The sequence below is a fragment of the Scyliorhinus canicula genome, chromosome 10 (genome assembly GCF_902713615.1).
Source record: "Scyliorhinus canicula chromosome 10, sScyCan1.1, whole genome shotgun sequence".
Lineage (NCBI taxonomy): Eukaryota > Metazoa > Chordata > Chondrichthyes > Carcharhiniformes > Scyliorhinidae > Scyliorhinus > Scyliorhinus canicula.
The window spans coordinates 51,425,948-51,447,198 of record NC_052155.1 but is presented as its reverse complement, the minus strand read 5'-3'; the positions used below and the strand labels follow the sequence as shown (position 1 = coordinate 51,447,198).

The window sequence follows — 21,251 nt, the reverse complement described above, 5'->3', positions numbered from 1 at the left end:
TTGGATGAGAGATGTAGGGGGAAATGGGAGGAACAACTATTTTATGCAGTGAATGTAATGATCTGGAACTTGCTGTCCATGAGGGTGCTGGAAGCAGAGATGATCTATGATTTCAAAAGAAAGGTGAAAGGTACTTGAAGGAAATAAACTTGAAGGGCTACAGAGATGGAGCGGTGAATGGGATTGACTGGATTGCCGACAGACTCGATAAGCCAAATGTTCCCCTTCCACACTCCAAATGGCTCTGTGACTAAATTTTCAAAAGTGGGAGATCTAAAATAGGGAAATGGATGACATAAACAAGTGTTACGAGATGACTTCTAAACCAGTTGTTACTATGACAGTTTTATGCATCATCTATTACAGCGGGCAAATGTATCAAATATATCAAATGTTAGTGGAGAACAACAATCTTGTAAAAGCATTTTAATATTGACCAGTGTATCTTGTTGTGTCTATAATGTCCCAATCTGTAACCGTAACAAAAAAATAGAAAAGATGAAGATTCAGAGCATTCGTTAAAAATATGTCCTGCTCCACAAAAATGCCCCCTCCGAAACCCAATTATTAACATCTTCAAGCCCTCATAACAACCACATCATTCTACATGTAACAAGAAGTTTGCACTGTGCAGAGCGAAAATTGTTGTCAAAGATCAACAATTGTCTATAAAAAATATTTCAAAAGTCCTTGCAATATTAAGGCATCGGATCCTTTTCCACATTTGTTGTAAACATTCAATGTTTTAAGTCCTTTGGATCTGAACAGGTGCTTTGGTTGGTGAATGCAGCTCATCACATGTGGACGAAGAAGCCTTCTGCTTCTACAGCCTGCCAGCTTAGCGGAGTTTGCATGTTTTTTAAAATGTTTTTAAATAAATAGAAAAGTTTTTTTGAAGATTGTAACAGCAGGTGGATACTTGGTGGAATGTGGCCTGCCATAGGAGAGTTCTACTTTGTGCTTGTGTCAGTCTTGTTGTACTCAGTTTCTCCAGATGACACTTGGGAAATACGCCTGGTGGAACTCCACAGCCGCCTAGCGAATTGGCTTGACCGCATCTGAAACAAATACAGAGATTAAAATAAGATGTGCTGCCACCAACTCTCCATCCCCTTTCTCTCCTGTAGGCGTTGGCTACTGTTTAGCTGTGGGTCTGTGGACATAGCAACCCTCCAGCATCTTGTCCACATGACCATTTTTGATGTGTGACTCTGGACATCTTTTCACATCTAATCAGTCATAATCACGGCTATTCTGTGCCTCAAATCTATTTATCTGATTTTACTCCATATCCCGTGATTTAATTACCAAACCAAAAAAAAATCTATTGATCCAAGTTCTGAAAATTTCAATCCACCCAGAATTGAAAGCCTTATCGAGACACAGCACCTGCAGGTGTACTACTTTTAGAGGCAGGGCTGGAGTGTAAAATGGAAGGGGCCACAGTCAGATACATATTTGAAGGAGAAAAAAATGAGGAGGAAAGTGTGGGGATAGTGAGACCGGCAGTATCTGTGGAGAAATAAAATAGAGTTAACATTTTGAGTCATTTTCAGAGCTTTGAAGAATCACATGGACTTGAAACATGAATTATATTTTCTCTCTCTCCACAGATGCTGCCAGATCTGCTGAGTTTTCCCAGTATTTTTCTGTTTTTATTTCAGATTCCAGCATCCACAGTATTTTGCTTTATATTGTGGAGAGTGAGATCACCTGGATTGCTCTTTGAGAAAGCTAGTGCAGACACGATAGGCCAAATGACCATCTTCTGTGCTGTATTCTTATTCTTTGGCTCTATGATTTCATCAGTCTCAGTTGCATTTAAACCTAGGTTCTGAAGAAGTAATTGAACATCATTTTAACTAAATAGACTATCCAGTCTCTTGTAACTGCCCAACACATGAAAGAGTTTCATTTACATAGGGCCTTTCATGTCCATGGGACGTCTGGAAGTATTTCTCAATGCATTGCTTTTTAAAGTGTAGACTTTATTTTTCTGTAGCCTAACACAATGGCCAATTTGTGCACAGAAAGGTACCATGGACAGAAAATGACGTAAATATCCTCTTAGTCTGGTTTGGTAGTGTAGGTGGCTGAATAATCATTCTTTGGAATAACTGATGCTCTTCCAAATTTCTACAACTTACAAATATCTCAACGGATGGAATTACACTGCAGCACTCCCTCAGTACTGCACCTGCGGGTTAGTCTAGGTTATGTGCTGAAGTCTCTGGAGTGTGTCTTCGACCCATGATTTTAGATTGATTCAATTTGAGATGTTTCAATCTGCCCCTGAAGACTATCCCCAAAACCTACCATTTTGACCAAGCTTTTAATCAGTCTCGTGTAAGTTCTTTGGTTCATTATTAATTTTTACACTTCACGAAGCACCATCAGATGTTTTCCTGCATAAAGATTTTGTATAAATGCAAGTGTTGTGTAATTATAGTTAACTAAGCAAACGTCTTATGCGTCCCTCACTAGGGTATTACCTCAGACGGTTTTCCTGATGCCACCACAATCAGTTTTCCATCATTTAATCCTACTAGAATATGGCTGTTATCTTTGGTAACGGAGACACAGTGAATGGGGACCTTCATGACCAGTTTCGGCATCGCACTCTTCAAACTGGAAAAAAAGAACTGAATTAATATGACACACCATAACAAAGTCACCATGTTTCTCTGACATGTGACAGCACTTAAGAACAGACTATACAATTCAGCCTCGAGTCTGTTTTCGCCGTTCATTCACATAAATCATGATTGATCTGTATCGAACTGCATTTACTTTGATCCATTCATATCCCCTGATAATGCCATTAGCCAACAACAATCTATCAAACTCAATTTGAAAAATTTAATTGACTTAGAATTTATAGCCTTTTGAGGGAAATAATTATAGATTTCCATCATTTATGAAAAAATTATTATCGCGCAGAATTTTACACTCACTCAAGATGGATTCTGAGGTGGTAGGGAGCATAAAACTGAATGAACAGCAACCCCCCCGTGAATCCTCCCCCCCCAAACCCAGTCACAATTTCACACTGGAATGGACAGGGACTGAGGCAGCAAACCTGTCTATTCACCCATTAAGGCCCTTAAATGGCCACTTCAGTACCTTCTCCTGCCCAGCCTCAATTTTTAGGCTAGCAGGAGTGGGTGCTGGTAGGGCAGAAAGTGACATTTGCACTTTTCCCTATCTCAGGTGGGGGATGTGGGGGGGGGGGGGGGGGGAAGAGTGCCTCACTCTGAATGCCTCTTAGAGTTGAGGCAACCTCCCCCCGGGACCCTGAAACTCCCTCCCCCAGCCTACCCTCCGATGTCATGATCGCCCCCTTCCCTACCCCCACCCCCCTCCTTCGAGGTGTCCCCTACCCTCTCGTTCCGGGTCTCCGGGACTTACCATTTCCATGGTCTCCGAACTTAGTCTCATGCAGAGCACTGCAGTACCGCTTCTGGCCACTGCAATACTCTGCCAGGCTTGGTTAAAGAAATGTCTGCCAATCCAAATGGCTGACAGTCCTCATGGGTGGACTTTCTTTCAAGGGCAGAAGGAAGTCCCAGCTACTGCTGATCAATGGCAATGTGAGCGTTAAATGGCACTGGGTGTTTGAGAGACAGTGGATGCACGTTAGGCACCGACTCTTGGGATGGCGATCATCAATCGCTTGCTATCCTTACAATTCTACCCCTTGATTTCCTAAATGACCTATTACCATAAAAGATTGTGCCCTCAGTTCTGAATAATCCCACCAGAAGAAAATGTTTCTGTGCATCAACCTTCTATTATGTTTAACATCTTGATTACACTACCCTCAACCTTCTAAACAAGGGAACATAAATCACATTTATGCAACTTGCCCACATAAAGTAACCCTTTAAATCCTGATGTTCATGGAATCACAGACAAATGCATTGCAGAAAAGGCCCTTCGGCCCATTGAGTTTGCACCGCCGCATGAAAGGCACTTGATCTGCCAATCCTAATCCCATTTGCCAGCACTTGTCCCATAGCCTCAAATGTTATGATGTGCCAAGTTCTCATCCAGCTACTTCTTAAAAGGATGTGAGGCAACCCACCTCTACCACCCTCCAGACCGTCATCATCCTTTGGGTAAAAGTGTTTTTCCTCAAGTCCCCCCTGAATCTTCCGCCCCTCACTTGTGTCCCTTGTAACCGACTCTCAACTTGTAACCGACTCTCAACTAAGGGAACAGCTGTTCCCTATCTACCCTGTCCATGCCCCTCATAATCTTGTACACCTTGATCAGGTCGCCCCTCAGTCTTCTCTGCTCCAGCGAAAACACCCCAAGCCTATCCAACCTCTCTTCATAACTAAAATGTTCCATCCCAGGCAACATCCTGGTGAAACGTCTCTGCACCCACTCCAGTGCAATCACATCCTTCCTATAATGTGGTGACCAGAACTGCACACAGTATTCTGGTGAATCTGCATTGTCGATGTTCCAAAGGCATTGCACCTTTCGTCACCTGATTTTGGATACAGGGGAACAGTACCAGTGTGGTGGTGTCGCTGTCTGATTAACTTATCCATCTGATACTATTTGTACACCAAAAGTGGAGCCAAAGAGTCCGTCACCAGTTAATGACAATATCCAGACTTGGGCTGACAAATGGCAAGCAACATTTGTGCCACACAAGTGCCAAGCAATGGCCATCTCATCAGCATTCTCAGCCTAACTTGAGTGACACCCAGATTTAGCATTGACTAGATATTGAATCACCTTCTTGTATTCATCTACGTGGCTGAGTACCATAACTCATAGTGCCTTTACACACGGAGCAATGGGGTACCAATAAATGAATATTTTTCAAATACACAAATTAATTTGAGTTGATAATGTCCAAGACTTTCAATCTCCCTCAAAGTTCAGTGATAGTACACTTGTCCTTTGTATCAGGTATACTGAAGCAGAAGCCTGAATCACCCTACCTCTGAAGGTCCCGTATTTCGAGTGAGCACTGCTCGGTGCCCAGGACTACAAACTCTTCAACGATACACATCGCGGACACCCGTTCATCCAGAGTCACAGAGGCCAAGTGCTTGCCATTCACAGAATAGAGGTGCAAGAACATTTTGTCCTAGATTAAAAACAAAACCATGATGGACTGAGTTAGACTAAAGAAAGGAGATAGGGGATATTAAATGGCTTAAAAATACTTTTTAAAGATAACTTCAGCTTACTTACAAAAAAAGTTCCGATGAAAGGTTAATGACCTGGAACATTAACGGGGTGGATTCTGCCAGCCTCATTGCGCTATACTGGAGCGCATCACGGCCGGTAGGTGCTGGGAAAGACCTCCTGTGGGCTTCCCGACAGCCAGTATGCCTTGTGAGACCTGCACAGGCACCACGATCAAGATCCCACCCACAATGGGTGGTACCAGGCCTCGCACACGTAAGTAGGTTTAAAACCCATTCATGATTGCTGGTCCGGGATCAATCGGGCTGCCGGCATCTACCCGCCTCCCCAGGGAGTCCCCAGCCGGGCATGGAATGGAAGCCATAGTCAGGTCAGTCATGATCTTATTGAAAGACAACCAGGTTCATGGGGCTGAATGGCCTACTCCTGGTCCTAATTTCTACGTTCATACATTCATATTATTTAATGAAGAGCAGAAAAAATAAAAATAAATGATAAGCCTGTTAGCTTAACATCATTCATGGGGTGCTTACTATAATCTCTTAATAGGGATGGAGTAGTACCTGAGCATTAGGACAAATGTGAATTGATCAGTGAAAGCCAGCATTGATTTGTAAAGAGTAAGTCACATCCATTGTATCAGTTGAATTTCTTGGGGAGTAACAAATGTGTCCAATAAGGAAATATCTTTGTATGTTATTCATATGCACTCCCAGATGGCATTTAACAAGGTTCTAATACCAAAACTGAAAGCACATGGAATTGGAGGCAATCTATTGGCTTAGATAGGAAATTATTCAGGAAGGGGACAGAGAGGAAGGAGAATGGAGGTGCACTCAAATTGGCAGAGTGTGACGAATGGCACCCCCCAGGGGTTTGTACTACTGCTTCAGTGCTGAGGGTGTGCTATCTTTTGGATGAGATAGTAACTGCAGCCCCATGTGTCTGTTCAGATGAAATCCCATGGCACTATTTGATGAACAGCAAGGAAATTGTGTCCTGGTTGTTACCTATTGTTCAATCAGAAATAGCACCAAAATAGGTTAACTAGTCATTTAGTGGTCATTGTGGTTTGTAAGATTTTTCAGTGCACAAATTGGATAACGTATTTGGTAATTAGAAACACTGGGCTAGATGTTGAATTTTGGATGGTCAGCCATCCGCTCCACAGGAAAAGTGGTCCACGTAATTTTGATTTTGTGACTTCAGCCTCATTTATATTCCTTGTTGCAATGCAGTGCGCCAAATTGAAAAGAGTGAAAGACGTTGTTCCCATATTATGATGAATAAACTAAAGCTGAGAAAACCATGATGCAGTGGGGCGTTGGAAGTTAAAATGAAGATTGGCTGGCCATCAGACGATGAACATTTTCTGGTATCTTGTTAAGCTGCTAGTTTCATTTACCCAATCCAACTATTACTTGGATTTCGTAGCTCAAACTAATATTATGCCCTGACTGTTAACACAAGCACTAATCTATCTGGTTCACTAATGTCCTTCAGGGAAGGAAATTTGCTCTCCTTACCCCGTCTGGCCTACATGCCGATGTGTTTGGCTCTTAACTGCCCCTCCTTGAAATGGCCTAGTAAGCCACTCATTTCAAGGACAATTAGGGATGGACAACAAATGCTGGGCCAGCCAGCGATGCCCACATCCCAAGAAAGAATTTTTTTAAATGTCAAATGTCATCGTGATTCTTATGGTATTCTTGTTATTTTCCTCAATAAATAAGAAAAGATTCATAAAAAACTTTATAGGAGACTTTCCGGCCCATTGTGTCTGTGCCAGTCAAAAATGATCCATCCAGTTTAATCCCTCTTTCTAAATCGGTCTGCAGCCTTGTGGAGAACAGCACTTCAAGTGTATGCCCAAGTACTTTTTAGTATGTTGAGAATTTCTGGCTCTGCCTCACTTTTAGGCAGCGTCTTCTGGATGTTCTCTGGGAGAAAAGATTTCTCTTCAACTCCCCTCTAATCCTTCTCCCATCTACCTTTGGTGGTGCCCCACTTTCTATACTGCTGTGAACAACGATCTGGCCCTCACGTCCAACAACAAGGTCATCAATGGTCACAGGCAGCGTGCTTTCACAGGGGAGTTTTAGGGTCCGCATGAACTGACCTCGCCGAACTGTGTGCACAATGACTGTGCCATCCTGTAAAAGAAGAAAAAGTTTGAGAATTTGAATTCAGTTTTTAAAAAATACAGAAATTAAAATATAGTTCACTAATATCCTATGGGGAAAATAATCTTGTCATGCTTACACATTCTAGCCTGTAGACCCATTACAAATGGTAGAATCTTAACTGCCCACTAAAGTGGCTTAACAAGTCACTCAATTGTATCAAACTTCTTTAAGAAGGCCAGCTCACCAACACCAACCCAAGGCAACTGGGGATGGACAATAAAGGTCGGCCTTGCCAACAACACCAGCACTTATATCTGAGAATGAACAAATAGGAAAGGCAAGTTCAAGTACCACAATTGCTGCCACAGCTACGATCAGCTTATGCAGCCCAAAATGGGATTGGATCTGGAACCTTCTATTCTCTAGTGACAATCTCATGTCTTAGCTGTAATTTAGTTGGTAGTACTCTTACTTCTCAAGTCAGAAGTTTCTGGATTCAAATTCCACTCCAGGGTTTATGTACAAAACTCTAGGCTGACAATCCAGTGCAGTACTGAGGGTGTGCTGCATTACTGGAGGCGCCATCTTTCGGTTGAGACATTAAACCAATCTGTCATCTCAGGTGGGTGTAAAAGTCTGCATGGGACTATTTTGAAGGAGAGATAGGTTTCCCCCAGTATCCTACCAATATTTATCCCTCAAATCAACAATAAAAACATGATCTGGTCATTATTACATTGATATATGTGGGACCTGTGAAAGCTGACTGCCTACATTACAACAATAGCATAATCTTGAGAGGCCATGAGTCTCTAATAGTTGTGAGAATGGACTGGCAACACAGTTCAGTTGTGAGAATGGACTGGCAACACAGTTCAGTTGTGAGAATGGACTGGCAACACAGTTCAGTTGTGAGAATGGACTGGCAACACAGTTCAGTTGTGAGAATGGACTGGCAACACAGTTCAGTTGTGAAACTACTTTAATGAGATATCGTCAGAACAAGTTTATGAAATTATATGTAAACTAGAGCAATAAACGCAGGCAGTTATTTACAGTCTAAAACAGGCTGGATACATCTATTTGTTTTGGATGAAAGAGCACACAACATATCTTGCAGCTTTGCGTCTTCAGTCTTGAGCTTCTCTCTTTTTATCTCTCTCTCCCCTTGTGCATTAGGTTTTATTTTTTCTCCGCCATAAGGCTTTGGTCGGTCAGGTTACATTTATTCTGGTTCTTATCCTTCCTCTTTTGCCCAATTATATATCCCCGTGGTCATCATACCCCGAGGATACTTTTCTTAACCAACAAGATATAATTCATGTGGACATACTAATATTTTCCGGCACTCACCATTGTTTTACATTTCCCTCTATTTTAAGGCTGCTACATCTCCTTTCTAGTGGCGTTTGCTGGTGCAAATGCACATGAATGTTTGCTGCATACTACGTGTGCTTATTTACATGTGTCTGTTTGTGTGCAATTAAAGCATCACAGATTTCAATGTTGCTGCTTATAACTTACACCGCAACCTTCATGGTCTCAGCCTTCAACTGCTGCAAGAGTATTTAAAAGTTGATATATTGGCCCCATGATCCCACTACCAGGGCATCATTTTATAATGATAATCAATACTAACAACAACCAGTGATTATAACCAGTGCTATTAATCTTACAGTGGTCACAATTCAAAAAGTCCCCCTTGGCGGTAAAGTGCTTGGGGATGTCCTGAAGCCATGAAAGATGCTATATAAATGGATGTTTTTCTTCCTTCCTCTGATGATTAGTATTACAGTGATCAGTGTATTTAAATTCTTTGAATATGCTGTTTCTGATACATGTTAAAATATCTGAGGGATGGGGAATATTTTAGAATGAAGCTATTTCTTTCTCCCGCTTCTCCTCCACAAATTTAGGACCAATCCATTAGCAATTTGACAACAAAGGCACAGCTTGAAACTAGCTATTCACGGTTAGAGTCTTTGAAAAATTGAGTTTGATCTCTCAGGTCCTTCAGTCTAACTCAGGTCTGAATGAGACTAAGATTTAAGACAGTGACTGTGATCAGGTAATTTACCCATTGGGAGAGACTGATTCTGTATTTTGTCCACACCCGAAGCTTTATGTACATACAGGCACGTCGCATGCAGCAAACATTCAGCAAAGGCCACTCAAAAGCTTTTGAGGAGCACGAATCTCAGTTTATACCTCTTCCCACCCCAGACTGGTGTCGTCCAAAAGACTTCTGTAGAAGGGTCATATGGACTCAAAAGGTTAACTGTGTTTCTCTCTCACACAGAGGCTGCCAGACCCACTGAGCTTATCCAGCATTTTCTGTTCTTATTTCAGAAATAATCAGCAATTAGCCACAGGTGTGACTATGGCAACACTGTCTTAGCCACATGCACTATTTTTTAATAAAAAGCCTCTTAAACACACACACAATAGCTGTGTATTAACTTTGCGTGTACATTTGCTCAATAAACATCTGGCACCATTCAGTTGTCAAGGAGGTAAAACACCCACAATGATTGAAAAACACGCACACACATTTACTGCCTTACTATTTTACCAGCAGATGCACAAAAAGGTTAAAGTCCGCATGCATAAACAGTACAAATATGAGTATTGAGATCACAAACTTAACAATAGGGACTTTTTAATTACTGATCAGAAATGCAATTTAGCACATCTCAATTCCCAGTTAGACACGTACTGTAGTTAGTGGCTTTTCTATTATACAATACTACCATAGACCATGGACAGGATTCCCTGGTCCCACAGTCGCGTGTTTCTCGGCCACGCACGGTTCACTGGCGGAGAGATTCTACCCTCCCCGCCGCTTGTCAATGGGATTTCCCATTGAGACCACCCAGCACTGCCGGGAAACCCGCTGGCAGGGGTGCGCTGCCAGCGGGAAAAGTGAATCCCGACGACTGGAGAATTCCGGCCCACAGTTCCGAGATCATCTGTAGGATCGCAATTGCTGCTCCAGCCCAGACCTCACATTTGCACAGTATTTTTATTGTAGCAAAAATCCCATGGCACATCACAGGAGTGGAATCAGTCAAAATTTACACTGAGCCAAGAGGGTGATACCAAAAAGTTTGGTCAAAGATTTAGGTTTCAAGGAGAAGAACTTTCTGATCTTAGGATCCAGATGGCTGAAGGCACTGCTGCCAATGATGGGATGAAGAAAGTGGGATGTGGCAAGATTTGGAGGAATGAAGAGTTCTCGGAGGGTTGTAGGGCTAAAGGAAGTTAGCTGTAGAGAGTTGGCAGCAGACTGATCCCAGTCAGCTTTAACATCCAAATGACTGAATGACAGTAACCCAACTAACTATCCCCTCGTTCTCCCAAACAGCCACATTGCATAAGACTTACCTTTGAACCTGATACAGCCATGTCAAGCTCAGTGCTGATGGCCACACAAGTGACTGCGTTGTCATGCCCATAGAGGACTTGCACTGGCTTCTGAGCCAAACCACAAGAAAAACCACCCTGAAAACATAGTCAGAAAGATTAATAAACTGGAGAAAACAACTGCTCCTTTCTTAAACTATTTCAAACAATCGATTCTGTGTGTCAGCCATGGTTCAACAGTAGTAGTCTCACCTCAATTCAGAGGGTTATGTGGTCAAGTCACACTTCTTTTGAGGACAAAATCCACACTGACACTTTAGTGCAGTATGATTAAGTTTTGAATCATCAGACATGCTACTGTCTTTCTGGATTTAGCACACTGGGCTAAATCGCTGGCTTTTAAAGCAGACCAAGGCAGGCCAGCGGCACGGTTCAATTCCCACACCAGCCTCCCTGAACAGGTGCCGGAATGTGGCGACTAGGGGCTTTTCACAGTAACTTCCTTGAAGCCCATTTGTAACAATAAGCGATTTTCATTCATTTTTTCATTTCAGATCAGACATTAAGTGCGTGCCCTGTCGGCCATCTCAGACTGATTTAAAAGATCCCACGGCACGATTCGAGGGAGGGCTGGAGTGATCTCTCTGTGCTTTGGCCAACATCCCTCAACAAACTTCAACAAAACATATCATCTAGGAATATCGCTTTTTCAGACCTTATTGTAAGCAAATTGTCTGCCATGTTTCTCTGTAACATCTGATTTAGAACAATCATCGGTTTGTACCGGGTAGGTTAGGTGGTGGGTTCCGGAGAAGGCAAAGGGCAGGAATTAGAAGGATGAGGAATCTATTTATAGGTGGGAGCTTTCCCAGCTTGAAAGCCCTGGAGGATAAATTTGAATTGCCAGCAGGGAATGGTTTTGGGTATTTGCAGGTGCGAGACTTCCTGAGAAAGCAGGTTCCGGCCTTTCCGCTGCTGCCGCCATGGGGGATACAGGACAGAGTAGTCTCCAGTACCTGGGTGGGAGAGGGGAAGGTATCGGATATTTACCAGGAGCTTTCAGAGGCGGAGGAAACTCCAGTGGAGGAGCTTAAGGGCAAGTGGTCGAGCTAGGAGGAGAGATAGAGGCGAGTTTAAGGGCGGATGCCCTAAGCAGGGTTAATACCTAATTATTATCTGCCAGGCTTAGCCTGATGCAGTTCAAGGTAGTCCACCGGGCGCACATGAGAGTGGCTATGATGAGTAAGTTTTTCGGGGTTGAGGATAGCTGTGCGAGGTGCGCGGGAAGCCCAGCAAATCATGTCCACATGCTTCGGGCATGCCCAAAACTTAGAGGGTTTTGGCAGGGTTTTGCTAAGGCAATGTTCATGGTACTAAAAACACGGGTGATGCCAAGTCCGGAGGTGGCAATCTTTGGAGTGTCGAAAGAGCCGGGAGTTCAGGGGGCGAACGAGGCTGACGTCTTGGCCTTTGCCTCCCTGGCAGCCCGGAGACGGATCTTGTTAATGTGGAGGGACTCAAAGCCCCTGAGTGTAGAGACCTGGGTTAGTGTCATGGCTTTATTTCTCAGTCTCGAGAAGATAAAGTTAGCCTTAAGAGGGTCAATGGTCGGGTTGACCCGGAGGTGGCAGCCGTTCGTCGACTTTCTCGGGAAAAATTAAAACGTCAGCAGATGCAGTATTCCAAGGGGGCGGGGGGCGGGGGGGGGGGGGGGGGGGGGGGGGGGGGGCAGAATTGTGTTTTATGGTTGGGGTGTGTGAAGATTTTGATGGGGGGAAATGTTTATTATACCATGTTGATGTCATTGTTAATGTTTTTTTATTAAAATTTTCAAATACCTGAATAAAAATATTTTTTAAAAAATGTTTCTCTGTAACAGTGGCACTCATACTTCATTGATGTGGAGAATCCTGAGATTGTGAAAATTGCTACATAAATTCTATATAAATGTGTGGAACAAGTCTGTGCAGGGGATCGGGGCTGAGGGCATTGGCAACATATTCTGGGAGTCCGGTGGTGGTGGCAACGCTGAAGATTTGGGGGCAGTTGAGGCAGCATTTTAAGTTGTGGGTGGGGTCAAGAGAGATGCTGATTAGGGAGAATCATAGGTTTGAGCCAGGGAAGTGGGATGGGAGGTTTTGGAGAGAGGGTATTAAAGGACTTGTTTCAGGGAGGTCATTTTACCAGGCTGGAGGAGTTGGGGGAGAAAAATGGACTGGGGCAGGGGTAAGTATTTGGATATCTGCAGATCTGGGATTTTGCTAGGAAGGAGGTTGAGAGCTTCCCGATAGGGCACATTGTTGGAAGAGGTTTTGACGACAGAGGAAATGGAGTAGAGGGTGGGGTCGGTGATTTATAGGAAGCTTCTGGGGGAGGACAAAGTATCCTTGGAGCGGATGAAAGCCAAGTGGGAGGAAGAGTTGGGGGAGGTTATGGAGGATGGTCTATGGTGGGAGGTGCTCCGGAGGGTAAATGCCTCAACTTTGTGTGCGAGATTGGGGCTGATACAGTTGAAGGTGGTATATAGGGCGCACCTCATGAGGATGAGCCAACTCTTTGAGGGGGTGGAGGATGCATGTGAGCGCTGTGGGAGGGGCCCCACAAACCATGTTCACATGTTTTGGTCCTACCCGAAACTGGAGGGGTATTGGAGGGAGGTTTTTAAGGTTATCTCAAGGGTGGTGCATGTGAGGTTTGAACCAGGGCCCCTAGAAGCCATTTTCGGGGTGTCGGATCAGCCCGGGCTGCAGGTGGGTGCAGGGGCAGTTGTCTCAGCCTTCGCCTCGCTGATTTCCCGAAGGTGGGTTCTGCTGGGGTGGACGTCAGCTTCTCCGTCCTGTACCTCGGCGTGACTGCTGGAATTTTTGATGCTCGCGAAGGTGAAGTTTGAGTTGAGGGGGAGGATGGAAGGGTTCTACAATTCATGGGCGTTGTTTATCTTGCACTTTCAAGAATTGGATGCCATCGAACATTGGGGGGTGGGGGGTCAAATCCCAAGGCAGCTGATGGAATTTAAATTCAAATATTAAATCTGGAATTGAAAGTTAGTCTTGGTGACTCTTGGTCACTAATGCCCTTCAGGGAAGGAAATTGGCCATCTTTGCCTGGTCTGACCTCCTGTCACTCCAGATCCACATCAATTTGGTTGACTCTTAACTGCCCCTTGAAATGGCCAGGACAATTAGAGATGGGCAACAAATGCTGGTATTGCCAGCAACATCCACATCTCATAAAATAATAAATAAAAATCCCAAGGGGCATTTTACCTGCTGGATGACCTGCCACACTATGCAGGTAGTGTCCCTTGACCCGGTAATCAGGTAGATACCACAATGGTCCAGTGCAAGGCATGTTACAATATCTGGGGGAATTAAAAGCTATGATTAATTTTGGGGGAGGAAAAATAATGGAATCTCTTCTAAAAGAGAACATCTAAAGAACATCTGAAAAAGAAAAGTATAACGAATAGTAGATTTCAAAAAGGAAAATCTTGCTTGACCAACATGATTGAATATTTGACTTAATAGAGAGCACAGAATTCAACCAAAACATTTCTAAGTGTCATTTTGGGCATGTTTGGGAGGGTGTTTCCCACCTTCTCTTTGGGTGAGATCCACACTGGTATTCACCCACATTTAGGGTACAATCTACCTACACGTTCCACCAGAATCGGAATGGAATGCGGCCAGTAAATGCTGGGAGAGGCGTTTCCCGGATCCCGACGGCCATAACGCCTCACATGATCTGAACCCACTTAACTATAGTGACACTGGATCTAACTGGCTCCCAGCATGTATCGGCCTCCCCAAGGAGAGCCCAGCCAAGCGGTGATTAGTACTGGTCCACTCAAACGTGGACCAGGCGGAACGTTATCTGGGGGGGCCTCCCAGGCCCCTGGGCGGTCAGGGACAGGGCAGGTTGGCACTCTGGCTCTCCCCTTGGCACCTTGGCACCGTGGCACTGGCAGCCTGGAACCTTCAGCCTGGCACTGTCAAGGTGCCTGGGTGGCACTGCCATGCTGGCAGGGGCAATGCCAGGGTGGAACAGCCAAGGGTCAGGGCCTGAGGGGGACCATGCCCATGAAAGGAGAGATGAGGGGGTATGAAGGGTGGGGGGGTGGGGTGAAGGACGGGTATGAAGGGGCTTCCGGATAGTTGAGAGGTTGAGGGGGGGTGAAGGGTGGGGGTCCTGAAAGGGGGGGGGGGCTCTGAAAGGAGACAGGGCAAGACCTGAAAAGGGGGGCCTCAGCAACCCCATAGTGGGGTTTACTCACTTGGGGGAGGAGTATGGAGTATGTGACATTCCCCCTTGGGGATCCACAAGCTGACGTAGAGATTGGGGTAACCTTTTAAAAATGGGCCCCCACGAGTGTTACGACATCCTGGGCTAGTGCGTGGTCAATTCCAGCCCCATGTGCCCCAGAGTCACAACAAGCGAATTAACCAATAATTCTTCCAAAAATACCCAAAGTCTTTGGCCCTTAGCTGTCCAATAATCAGTCACCAGATTTGTAAATGTAAACACAATTATTGCTTATTTATAACAAGAACAATCATGAAATATCCAGTAAATCCAACTGGTTAACTACAAGCTAATACCTACTACCCACTTTAAATGCCTGCCCCCCTCTGCCCACACATACAAGACAGAAGAACACGGAGGTGTGGAAAGGGGTGAAAAATAATAAGGATGAAAGTCAAAAGATAAGAGTCTTTGCTTCAGGTGGTGTTTTAGCACACTTTCCTTCACAGTAAACTTGCAGATTAGATCCCTTTGTTTGAAGCCTGTAATGGTCCTCTTTATAGATGCATACATTCAGGTTCTCTGTTGAAAATGCAGTACTCTGGATATCTGGAAAGACACCTGATTGCTGTTCAAACTTTGCTTTCAGTTTGAGGTTCACACTCAGGTCTCTATCTTTCTGGAGAGAGAGAGAGACTTGGTAAGTTCTGGTCTCTGCTTGCCCAGCCTGTAATGGCTCTTCTGTAAATAGATTCATCCATGCTTTCTGCCAGTTAAGTAGCACTTTCTGGAGAAAAACGGAGAGGAGAGGATAGCAGACCTTCCTCTGGGCTGTCGGGAGTCAAACTGAAAGCAAAATGAAACCTCGGGACTCTGAAAACATCCCAGTAGAACAGGATTCAATCACCACCTGTTACCTGGCAGAGCACAACATTTTGGGCCAATCCATTGACCACCAGCCAATCAATCAAACCGAGAATCAACCCATCTTTCTATCGCTGATGCTGGACAGTCTACAATCTCTGGTTTAAACCAGCACAGCTCTTTGAATTCTTCTGTTTGAATTAAAGTAGACTTTTTGGGGCAGCATGACCAGGAGGACTGCTGTCCAATGTTGGAAGAAGACCAACGACCTCCTCTCAGTTGCAAGGTAAGTTATCATCTCTTTCTTGGCAGCAATCCCACCTGACACTCCTCAAATTCCCAAATCCCCCCTCCCCCCAGATTACTAGCTGACACCTCGCACGCTCCCCACATCTGATCTTCAAACTTGTTCCTTAGAACCCCTGGTACCTACCAGCAGAACCCCTCCATGTCCAGGTGCTACAGATCCCCCTAACCCATCAAGTGTGTAGCTCACAATGCCCTCTTTTTGTCCTCACAGAAGAAGACAGCCCATAATAAACGGGAAAGGACCAAGACACTCGGGCCCCAGAGATCAGAGAGATTGGAGTCTCCCCCCAACATTCCAAATCCCCACCCAATCCCCGCAGCCCCACCTAACCTAACGTGTGGACATGAAGGGGCAATTTAGCATGGCTAATTCACCGAACCTGCACATCTTTGGACTGTGGGAGGAAACTGGAGCACAACACTCAAGAAGCTCAACACTATGCAAAACAAAGAAGCCTGCTTGATTGACACCCTATCCATCATCTTAAATAGTTACTCACTCAACAACCAGTGAACAGTGGCAACAGTGTATATTATCTACAAAGTGCATTGCAGCAACGCACCAAGGTTCTTTCGACAGCACTTTCCAAACAAGCGATCTCAAACACCTAGAAGAACACGAGCAACAAATGCATGGGAACACCACAATACCAAAGTTCCCTTTCAATTGTACACAATCCGTTTTTATTTTCACCAGGTCAAAATCCTGGAATTCCCTCTCTAACAGCACTGTAGGTGTACCTACACACAGGACTACAGCAGTTCTGAAGGGAAGCTCACCACCACCTCTCAAGGCCAATTATGAATGATCAACAAATGCTAGCCTTGCCAATAAAATGCTCACATCAGATTTAGGAGTAAAAAAAAAAAGAGGACCTGCTGGACCAAAAAGTCATCAAGGTGGAGTAGTGGAACTTTGCTCCATATCTAAACTGTTTCTGCTCTCAGAGTGTTTGATGGACAGTACAGATGATGCAACCCCTTGACTTAGCCTGTGTTGGGGAAAATCTGGCTGTGGATATACTTTTATTCAAACTAGGGCATACATAAACACAGTCAATCATAAAACATAACAAACTCCATAATTGGACATTTTCTCCTCTTTTTCTCCCCAAACCCTCTCCCTTCCCCTCTTACCTGCTAGGCAACAAACAGGTCCTTAAACAGGGACATGAACAGCCTCCACCTTGCCCAGAACCCTCCCTCAAAGTCCCGAATGCAAATTTAATCTTCTCCAGTTTAAGGATGCATTCTCCGCCCCCCACCTTTGTAGAAACACCCATCAAATCCGTGGCGTCTTGCCAGACCAGTCGAAAGCCGGATTAACCTGTCCACCCTACCACAATCCGCCTAATATCGGGAGGGACTGAAAAATAAAAATAAATCTTGGCAGGACGTTCATCTTGACTGCCGGTACCCGCCCAGCTAACAAAATACCATTTCCACCTTCAAACTTTTTAAATGCGCAAATACCCTAGATTGCTTCACCGAACCATTCAACCCCCGCACATTCTAAGTCACTATCCTCACCAGGGGATTTTGACCCCCCCTCTCCTATTTAAACCCACCATCCCAATCCATCACAAAACCATCTCTGCCCCCCATTTTCTTTCCTTGTCTGAGCCCACCCAAAATGCCTGCTTACTCCCCTCTGCCCACCATCACCCAATAAACCAACCACCTTACCTGCATCACCAGTACCCTCCCCCACATTCCAAACCACCCTCCCTGCTCTGGCTACTGGCCGTAGCCCCCAGCCTCACTTTGCTTCCGTTCACCAGCATGTTTGCTAGCGTGGCAGCTCCTGCCTGAAGACCAAAACAAAGTCCCTCAACCATATCACCCTCACTGCCCCTTCCCCACACTGCCTACCCACCTCCAATCTTTGGAGAGATCTCAGCTCCAACCCACACCCCCCCCCCATCTAAATCTTCCCCCAATCAACAGGAGACATCCCCAAGATTATGACCCATCCCCCCATCAATCACTATAAAATGGCAACAAGGCAAATATGTGGAATTAGAACAAACCATTGGGAAATATTAGACACACATTTCAAAAAACCCAAAACATCAGACAAACACTCCCCATCAACCCTCCTCCAAACCAAGCTCTTTAATAAAACTGTGTGCCTCTTCAGGCAACGTAAAATAATGCTCCTTCCTCTTAAAAGTCATCCAAAGTTTGGCCGGCTATTTCGGAAGAGCACCGCCTTGGCCCGATTAAAGCCAGCCTGCCGCTTGGCCAGGTCAGCACCAATGTCTTGGTATATCCACTGACCCTCCCAAGTACACTCTCTCGTCGTCCTCACCCACCTCAAGATCTGCTCCTTCACCTTGAATTGGCACATTCTCAACATCACCACCCTCGGTGGCTCCCCTGCTCTCGGCCTCTGCCTTGGCGATTGATGTACCCAATCAACCTCCAATCAACCTCCGGGGTCTTCTCACAGACCCCCTCATCCAATAGCTTCTCCATCATCATCGACATATAGGCCGTGGCACTCGATCCCTCCACCCTCTCTGGCCAGCCTACAAACGCGTAGGTTCTGCCGCCTGGACTGATTCTCCTGGTCGTCCACCCTTGTTTTCAGCTCTCTGCAGGCCACATTCAGCATCGCCACCTGCGCCTCCAACTGCACAATCCAATCACTGTGGTCCGTGACCGCCCTTTCCACCTCTTAAGATTGTCACACCTTGCAACTCCAGGTGCTTCTTCACCCGCTACATGGCACCACGAAGAGCTGATGCTGCTGAAGTTCACCTTTAATCATCCCCATCAATTGCTCCACTGGAAATGGACAATGACAATGCCCCAACCTACACCAAGCCTTCTGAAAATGCGCCACGCAGACTCTGCAGCTCCAACACCGTCTCCTTATCCGATCTCTGCCGGGTGCAGTAACCCATCGACATTCCACTTCGGAGTAGAATTCATTCTGCACCACTTATTCCACAAAACCTCCGACTGAGCCCATTAATCGGGCAGAAAGGGCCAAAACCAAAACCTTCAAGGAGGAACTATTTTCTGTCAGTCTTGATGAACACAGTAAAGTAGTATCACAGCAATGAAGATTGGCTGTTACTGACCTATGTGTCTTATGATGTGACCAGTCACTTTGCCCTTGCTCAGTGATGTAACCCGGAGACTGTTGTCCCAGTGACCACCACTGAAGAGAAGTTTTCCATCAGGGGAAACGGCCAGGACCTTTGGTGATAAATTGACACCGGGAGCAAACGGGCCTGACAGGAAGCGTTGAGTCCTGCCGAAATAATAAGAGAAAGGATAAAATAAGAAAATCAGTTCATAGGCTGACATTGAATTAATTAATGAATCTTTTATATACTGGGCTGATGAAGAATGGGGACTGGTCTCGTGACATTATTGAAAAAGTAAAACGAGACAATACCATTTGCGCATGGCGTGAGTGCTACAGTAGACAGTATCAATGACCTACAGTGGTCGAGTCGTAGAACATGGTGTCGGCCGCGTGTGGACTCTGCCTACCAGATAGTTCCCCCCTGTAACCCCACTTGCCACCTCCGGACCACACCCACCAGTACCCCCAGTACCCCCCCCCCCCCCCCCCCCCCCCGACCCCCCAGCCAACGGAATGGTTCCCCTCCCCCGGCTGTGGCAGCGCAGGGCACAGTCCGCAGCTGCCAGATGAAGTTGACGAAAACATAGAGAACAAGTTATCTATGCCGTTGGGAAGTCGGCCAATTGGGGGCGGAGCATTGGGGGAGGGCCTTGAGGTGACGTCCTGAGGCCGTCCCAACTGTGTGCGGTATACTCAGCGGTAATACTCTTTCTGGGGGGTGCGGAGCATCCAAAAAAACGGCGCCGTTGCTGATTTCAGCGTCAAATCGGATCCGCCGGCCAGTCGCCCAATGCAGCCCTATGTTCTCCCACCGGAGCTGAATTGCACCCAATTTGCACTCCCGCTGGGAGGACGTGATTCCCAATCCTTAGCCATTTATGTATGGCGAAGATTGAAAGGCATTCCCTAGGGATTCCCACTATCTAGCCACCATTTTGAGCTGGCGGCCTGATTGGGGCAGCATGGTAGCATTGTGGATAGCACAATTGCTTCACAGCTCCAGGGTCCCAGGTTCGATTCCGGCTTGGGTCACTGTCTGTGCGGAGTCTGCACATCCTCCCTGTGTCTGCGTGGGTTTCCTCCCACAGTCCAAAGATGTGCAGGTTAGGTGGATTGGCCATGATAAATTGCCCTTAGTGTCCAAAATTGCCCTTAGTGTTGGGTGGGGTTACTGGATTATGGGGATAGGGTGGAGGTGTTGACCTTGGGTGGGGTGCTCTTTCCAAGAACCGGTGCAGACTCGATGGGCCGAATGGCCTCCTTCTGCACTGTAAATTCTATGAAACAAAGACTTGTAGCTGGACACCCTCCCCCCGCCACAGGCACCCCCCCCCCCAGCATCACAATCAAGCCCCCTCACCCCACCCCCAGTAGCGCAATTCAGCCCTCCCACCCCAGGATGTTCTGGGTCCCTTCCCTAATAAAACCCAGTTGAGGGGAGGGGTTCTGGTGGGGGTGGGCAGGTCTTGCATTGTGGAGGGTGGGGGGGCGGGGTGGCCCTCGGATGGACTTTGGGGGCAATTCCCTTAAGGAGTTACCCTATTGGCCTACTGAAAGGTCGACCTAGAGACATGTAGCAATCCCCGCACACGTATTTCCAGATCCAGGGGATTGGAGAATCACGGAGAGCCAGAGAATAGAGTGCCGGGTCTGCTAAATGGATGCAAATCGGTCACGAAGACTCACTTGCATTCATTTACATTCTCCTGCGGGCACGAACGTCAATCTTGCCGCCAACGGGGGGGGGGGGGGGGGGGGGGGGGGGGGGGGGGTCGGAGCATTTCGATTGGATTGCCGCCCACTGACACCGGGCTCTGATCCTGATGTTTACATTTTCCACCGCATCAGGGACCCTGCCACCAGCGGCAGAGAATCCAAGCCAGTAACCCCAGGGGTCACTGTCCTACAGAAGACACTAACTGTAGAATCAGTGTGTTACAGAATACATTAACTCTAAGGGTTACTGTGTTAAAGAAGACACTAATTCTATGGGTCAGTATGTTAAAAAAGACAGTGGGTACGATTTAACCAGAAAAGAATCAATGTCCGGTTTTGGGCGCGTTTCTTGGCAGCTGTAT

General features: G+C 45.9%; 1 protein-coding gene across 2 annotated transcripts in view; it reads right to left on the bottom strand.

The window, feature by feature from the left end:
• Nucleotides 1-410: 410 nt before the first annotated feature.
• nbeal2 (neurobeachin-like 2) overlaps nt 411-21,251 on the bottom strand; it is a 333,597-nt gene continuing 312,756 nt past the window's right edge. For both annotated transcript variants that reach the window (XM_038808910.1, XM_038808909.1), the window contains 7 exons: nt 19,163-19,335; nt 13,925-14,019; nt 10,680-10,796; nt 7,161-7,322; nt 4,959-5,107; nt 2,493-2,628; nt 411-1,058 (listed from right to left, as the gene is read on the bottom strand). In XM_038808910.1, coding sequence (XP_038664838.1) covers nt 951-1,058; nt 2,493-2,628; nt 4,959-5,107; nt 7,161-7,322; nt 10,680-10,796; nt 13,925-14,019; nt 19,163-19,335 — 940 coding nt within the window. In that variant the 3' untranslated portion in view covers nt 411-950. The remainder of the gene's footprint in view (nt 1,059-2,492; nt 2,629-4,958; nt 5,108-7,160; nt 7,323-10,679; nt 10,797-13,924; nt 14,020-19,162; nt 19,336-21,251) is intronic.